The 6,518-nt window shown below is 53.4% G+C and overlaps 1 protein-coding gene across 2 annotated transcripts; it reads left to right on the top strand.

Moving 5' to 3' along the window:
- The first annotated feature begins 268 nt into the window (after positions 1-268).
- FAM3D (FAM3 metabolism regulating signaling molecule D) lies at positions 269-5,675 on the top strand. Of its 2 annotated transcripts, XM_059856690.1 has the most exons (10): positions 269-472; positions 1,169-1,231; positions 1,978-2,085; positions 2,390-2,410; positions 2,883-3,006; positions 3,255-3,313; positions 3,670-3,720; positions 4,704-4,788; positions 4,931-5,057; positions 5,259-5,675. In XM_059856690.1, exons 2-10 carry the CDS (start codon positions 1,219-1,221, stop codon positions 5,346-5,348), a joined length of 678 nt encoding a protein of 225 aa, XP_059712673.1. In that variant the 5' UTR covers positions 269-472; positions 1,169-1,218; the 3' UTR covers positions 5,349-5,675. The 2 variants fall into 2 exon arrangements, with proteins under 2 accessions (XP_059712673.1, XP_059712674.1); XM_059856691.1 differs by lacking the exon at positions 1,169-1,231.
- Positions 5,676-6,518: the final 843 nt, after the last annotated feature.

The following is a 6,518-nucleotide window of genomic DNA, read 5'->3' as shown; positions in this document are numbered from 1 at the left end:
CTCAGCTGAAACTGATGGGGCTGCCTAAAAACCCAGAAAGTGATGCTGCAGCCCACCCCGGGGTGTAGGGAAGCCACAGGGAGCCTCTCCTCGGGGCACTGAGTGGGGACACAGCTCCATCCAGCCCAGGGCTGTCCCACAGCCATGGTCAATAACACAGCCAGCCCTGGGAGGGGACCCACAGCAGGGCTGGGCTGGAGGAAAATCTCTTCTCTCCTTCCTCGTGACGCAGCAGCCTCAAATCAACATTCAGCCCAGCCCTGCTACAGCCCGCTGCTCCTGTTTACCCTTCAAACAGGAAAAGCAACTCTCAGCACAGCTCATTGACAAATTTTCTGTCAAACATTACTGAAGGGCTGCTTTAGTTGCTCATGAACTCTCAGCACCCATCTCACAAGTGACAATTCACCACAGGGCTCCAGCGTGGCTGCCAGGACAGAGGCTGAACAGACTGCAGCCCCGAATTTCACAGGTAGGACTGGTCCCTGCCCCTGGGGGAGCCCAGCCTGTGGGGTGGCAGTGCCTTCCCCTCGGTCAGGGTGGCAGCAGGACAGAGGACAGAGGGCACCAGGTGGATTCTCCAGGGTAGGAAATAGTTCATGCTCCAAATGACAACCACTCCCTGTCCACGGGGTGAAGACACTCCAGGATTTGGCCAGGTGGAAATATTTCTGAGTTTAAGTCAGGTGTCCACAAAGCTGGCTGCTCTCCTCAGCACAGTGGTGCTGCCCTTCCTCCCTTCTCCTTTGTATTTTGAGGAAGACAAGCTTGTTCCCAGAGACCAGATCACAGCTTGTCCTCAGACAGCATTTTGCAGTGCCTAATATTTGAAATCTACCTTGCATCATCCCAGAAGCTGTGACTGAAAGTGTCCTCATTGCTACCAGCAGAACAGAAAAGGCTGGTCCATTACTGAGAACAGGGCATAAATGGGGAGCACAAAGGGCAGCAGACAGGGGGAGGGTTCAGAGGCTCCAGCAGGAAGCGAGTGCAGCCTGCTCCAGGACTTGATCAGGGTGGGACCTTCTGCCTGGTAAGAATTTGGGTATCTTTGATGACGTCCTCACTATTGCAAATGTGACTGATCATAGCAATTACCTTCTCATCTAGAACCTGCCTGGCTTTGGTGGGTTACAGGCACTCTTTAAGGCATTGCCTCTTTCCTCAGGGTGACCTGTGGCTGTCAGTCCTTCCCAGCTGTGCTCTCTGCCCACCACCATGCGGGTAACAAGTAAGGAGGGACACATTTACTTTTCTCTGGTTTTCTGTGGTTCTTTATGCCTCCTTCTCATTTACATGATGTCTTCCAAGCCCAGCAGCCCTGCCCTTCCCCTGCCAGGGACATGGGAAAGGGCCTTTGTATAAGCATCAGGTTGTTACAAGATTTGTGTCGATTTCAGCCTGTTGTATTTTTCCCAGTGAAACCTTCTGTGACTGGGAAGAGATGGCTATTGAGACGTTCCTGGTTCCATAAGAGCCATTCAGCTGCAATAAAAGTACATTTTTCTGCTCTCTTTCCATGCAGGACTGGAACGTTTTGCTCTGATGAGCGCTGCTTTAAAGCCAAATGCCAATCACAGTTGTATCAGCAGCTGCCTGGCTGTAGCTAGTGACTAATTGGGGGATAGCAGCCTTCCCAGCACTGGGAACATAAGAAATATTTGGATTTACACAGCTCTCTGAGTAATTATCAGATTTACTTTAACATAGAGAGAAATATGAAAAGTGCCTCCCAGCAGAGCAGAAATGCCTCTCTGAACATCACCACATACTCTGGAGATGGTAATTAAGAGATCAGAATCCGTTTGGAGGGTGAGGGCTTGTTAGCTGCCTTCCCACACCGTGCAGGCACTGCCTGTCACCCTGTGCCTGGTAACCAGGGGACACACAGATCAAATCCAGATAAACCAGAGGGACGATCGGTGCCTGCCCCGTGCCGCAGCCGCTGCTCTCACCCCGCCCCTCTCGCACACCCAGGTGTGATCCGGGCCCTGGCGCTGCTCCTCACCCTGCTGGGCACCTGGTTCCTCATGCAGACCTACTTCCAGCACAGCTGGAGAGCCATCAGCCTGCGCAGCTGGCTCGGTGAGGCACCGGGGATCCGGAGGGAGGGTGGGAGAGGTTCCTGGCTGCCCTGGCACTGGGATTTGCAGTCTCTGGATGAGGCTTTAGCCACACCAGCTCTGACCACCAGGGCAGGGAGGGGACAGTGTGGGGTGTGGTGTGTGGTGTGGTGTGGTGTGTGAAGCTGCACTGGGGGCGTGGGTCCAAGGATGCCTGCCACCATGGGAAGCAGTTTTAGAGAGCTGGTGCCTGAACAGCTGCTCCTGGCTTGGGGAAGAGCCAGCAGCTCTCCAGGGTGTCTAATCCTCCTGCTTGATCCCCACAGGTGCCTCGAAGAAGCCCAGCAGTGAGTATTGCTCTCGACTTCATCACACAACTCCCCTCCAGGGTTCAGGGGGATGGCGGAAGCCTGGGATCTCCTTCAAGAGCCCCTTCCCTGAGGCAAAAATCCCCCTCTCCCAAACACAGGGGATTTTGTTACTGCACAGCAGCGGGGTCTTTGGCAGGCCCCAGCCTTGGCCAAGAAAGGGGAAGCTGTGGGCAGAAGAGGGCCTTGCCTTGGACACAGCTCCGAATGCTCCAGGCACACAGGGTGTGTCACACCTGGAGCAGCACCTGGCCTTGGCACCATAAACCTCAAACAAGAAGCTGGTCCCAGCCCCAGGACAAGCCTCCTTTGTGGAATAAATTGGTCCAGGTGCTGCCCCCTTAGTGGGCCACTGTATCCCAGTCCAGCCCCGCTCAGCCCCCCAGGGACACGGCCAGTGTCTCCCCGTGGGGACAAAGCCACAACCTTCAGCCCCACTCCTCCCTCACAGGTGAGAAGCTGCCCCGGCACAAGTGTGGGAACCAGAAGAGCTGCCCCCAGAATTATTTTGCCTTCAAGATCATCAGTGGTGCTGCAAATGTGGTGGGACCCTCGATCTGCTTTGAAGACGTGGTGTAAGCAGCACATGGCAGGGACAAGGCAGCCGTGGCTGGCCTGGCCCCCAAGAGGGCAAGTTTGGCCTCTGCCAATCCCATCAGTGGCCATCACAGTGTATTTGTGGTTAAAAAAATTTAAATAGTTTTCTTTGCTACCACTTCTGGTTATTTTGCCGTCTACAGCCACTTCACCCCACCAGTTTCACTGGTGTCAGCATTTCCAGGGCATCCCTGCACTCACTGGTGCTCTCTGCTTTCCTTTCCAGCCTCATGAGCAGCGTGAAAAACAACATTGGCAGAGGCCTGAACATTGCACTGGTGAATGGTGAGTCAGAAGGCACTGACCCCCTTCTCCCCACTGCCAGGGGTCCTTCCTTCCCCAGGAAAGCACAGGCCACTGAAAACCCCATCCCAGGCACTGAGGCTGAGCCAAAAGCACATCCATCTGGTGTTGCTTGGGGAGCACAGCCACAATCATGGCTGCAAGCACTGCCAGTGAGAAGGGAACCCTCCTGGGTCGTGCACAACCAGCTCCACAAACTCCTCCAAGCCCCACAGTCACCATCACAGCAGGCACAACACACTGAGGGAAGAGCAAAGCATTTTGCTCATAGCCAGGCAAAACCCAGAGCCACCCCAGTGCAAACTCACTGTGCTCTGTTTTCAATTTTAACCTTTCAGGAACAACTGGGAAGCTCCTGAAAACTGATGCCTTTGACATGTACTCTGGAGGTAAGCACAGCCACCCTGCTCCTTGGTGGCTCCCAGCCAGGGCTCACACCAGCACTGCTGGCTGCTTCAGCTGCTTCTCTGTCATGTATTTAATGACAAAGTCAGGTGGGCTGTGACCAGACTTGCCATTCTGGGTGGTAAAAGCCCAGTTTCCCTGAGGCCAGCAAGCCTGGAGTTCTCACAATGCTTCCACATCCAAGATTGGCTTCTCCCTCCTTTTACAGGCATGTAATAGCCTGGAAAACATGATTTCACTAACCTGGATAAACCAAGACACTTGAGACTTGAGAAAGGTACTTTCTGAGATCAGGTGGTTACACTAATCCTGACACTTTGCAACCTGTAACTCAGTTTTTGCATACTGGTGGTGGCTGAGCAGCTGCTTGTTCCCCTGCCTTTCACAGCAGGATAAATGAGGGAGCTCAGGGAGTCAGGGCCCTCTCAATCATTCCTTGGGTTTGCAACCTACTCTTGGTAACTTGGTTTTAGGAGAATCACCAATACAATGAGATTTCCAGCCAAGGCTGTGAGTGAGATGCTCGGCGGGAGAGGCACGGGGAGGAAGGCAGCAGTCAGCTCATGTGCCACTAGATGGGGCCTTGGATTCAAGCATCCCACAGACGCGGGATGAGAAATTCCCCCCGTACAGCCAGAGGCAGGATGGCAGGGAAGGCGGCTCTGAGGCCCGGCAGGTTCGTTTCTTGAGTTGGGAAGTAAATTCACAAAACTGGATTTCAGAGTTAGCAAGCAAAGTTTAGGAGGAATTTCCACCCTGCAGTTGTTCCAAAAGGAGGACATCAGTCCTGTGCACTGCAGGAGAGCCCAGGAGGGAACACAGGATGGGGAATGCATCATTTGGGAGCCCACCATTCCCCCAAATCCTGGCTAGCACCAGCACAGCCAGGTTATTTCCCACCAGCCCAGAGGAGGCTCCCCCAGCTACCCTGCAGAAGTACCTACTAAATCTCTTTTTTCTCTCCCAGACATTAGCAAGCTGCAGACCTTCCTCCAAGGGATCAAGCGTGGCACCCTTGTGCTCACAGCAAGCTACGACGATGCTGCCACAAAGTGAGTTTGCCCACGGAAGCAACACCAGACTCCCCAAAAACACACGGCTGGGGGAGCTGGACATGCTGCTGCCACCAGCAGAGAGGGGGAAAGAGGGGACACCCAGCTGGCACCACAGTGACACCCTCTTTCCCTCTTTCAGGATGAATGCCAAAGTGCGGGCGTATTTCACGGAGCTGGGCAGCAGCCACGTGGGCACGCTGGGCTTCCGGGACAACTGGGTCTTCTTGGGAGCAAAAGGGCTGATGAACAAGAGTCCCTTTGAAAAGGTACATGGCCCTCCCCTGCCATGAGCTCTGCAGGCTCCATCCTCTTCCTGGCACCCCCTGAGCTGCCCCTCACCCACCTGTGTGCAGAGGACAAGGACCAGTGGCATTATCCCCACGCCAAAGCGAGCTGCAGCTTTTGCCACCTTGCAAACTTGCACTGCTCCAACCTCCTCATTCATCTTCTCTCTCTTTTTCCTGCAGCACATTAAAAATGAAAAAGAGACAAATAAATATGAGGGCTGGCCTGAGCTGTTGGAGATGGAGGGCTGTGCCCCCAGGAAGATGGACTAGCATCAAACTCCAGCCTGCCATGGAGGGCAGCCTCACCAGTCACAGGGACACCAGCCCCATCGTGGGGACTGCAGCCTCTCCACTGCCAGGCCACAGAGTCCAGCAGCTGCTGCCTGCTCACAGGAACTGTTTCACAGCAGGAACTGTGCTGGCCTTGGAGAAGAGCTGTACGAGTGCCTGCAGAGCTGAGCAGAAATGTGGCCAGGCTGCAGCCAAGCCATCCTCATCTATGGGTCAGTTTTGGGTATTTTATTTTTCTGTCTTTCAACTAAAACCTTTGTAGAAGTTTTTGTAAATTTCTTAAATGAGATTTCTAATTACAAAACACTACCTTCTCCTTTCCATTTTCAAGCATAATCAACACTTTTCCCCGCAGGCAGAGCATGCCAGGTCCTGTGCCACCGAGCATCACCCATCCCACAGCCCTGCTCACAGGAGCTCCCCCTCCCCACATGGCACAGGTAAAGTCATCCCTGGGGATGCTCAGACTTTGGTGGTTTCCCCATGGAGCTCTTGCCAATGTCCTAGAGTCTCCTACAGCCACAGTAAGGCCAGAAGTCCACAGGGATAGCATGCAACAATGAAGGTTAATATTTGCAGACCAAAGTATCATTCCTGGGTGTTACCAACTGGTTTAAACCCAGAAGAGCAAAGAAAACTAAGTCTCTATGTATAAAACAGAAAGAACTCTGAAGGTTCAAAATATTCCCAAAAACGAGATAAAAACAAACAAGATTAAATGTTGATGCCAAAAATTTGATATATTTTGATTCAATAGTAAGAGAGGCAAAGAGACAGAAAGTCGGGAAAAGTTAGAAAATGCTGGGATTACTTTTAAAAGCACAGGATAGGTCACCACCTCACTGTGCTGCCTTGGTTGCTGCTGAGACAGGGTGGGGGAGCAGAGTAGGTTTGGCACTGTTTTTTTCCTGCTGTTTGAAGTGTCTTATCTGCCCTCCCTGATCTCAGGAGCAGTGTGGCTGGGATGTGGTCACCCGTGCTTGGGATGCAGGAACCCTGCCCAGTCTCTGCAGCCAAGCCTTGGTCTGCTCGTGGTGCTCCCTCCCTGCCAGGGGACACAGGAGCCCACAACTCCCTCCTGACCTCGGTCCAGGGCTGCAGGATCAGGGGCTTCTCCCCAAGCAGCCAGTGTTGGCTCCCAGAGGCTCA

Source organism: Haemorhous mexicanus, chromosome 11, assembly GCF_027477595.1.
Source record: "Haemorhous mexicanus isolate bHaeMex1 chromosome 11, bHaeMex1.pri, whole genome shotgun sequence".
Taxonomy (NCBI): domain Eukaryota; kingdom Metazoa; phylum Chordata; class Aves; order Passeriformes; family Fringillidae; genus Haemorhous; species Haemorhous mexicanus.
Note: the sequence above shows the minus strand (reverse complement) of the source record. Positions and strands in the feature narration are given on the sequence as shown.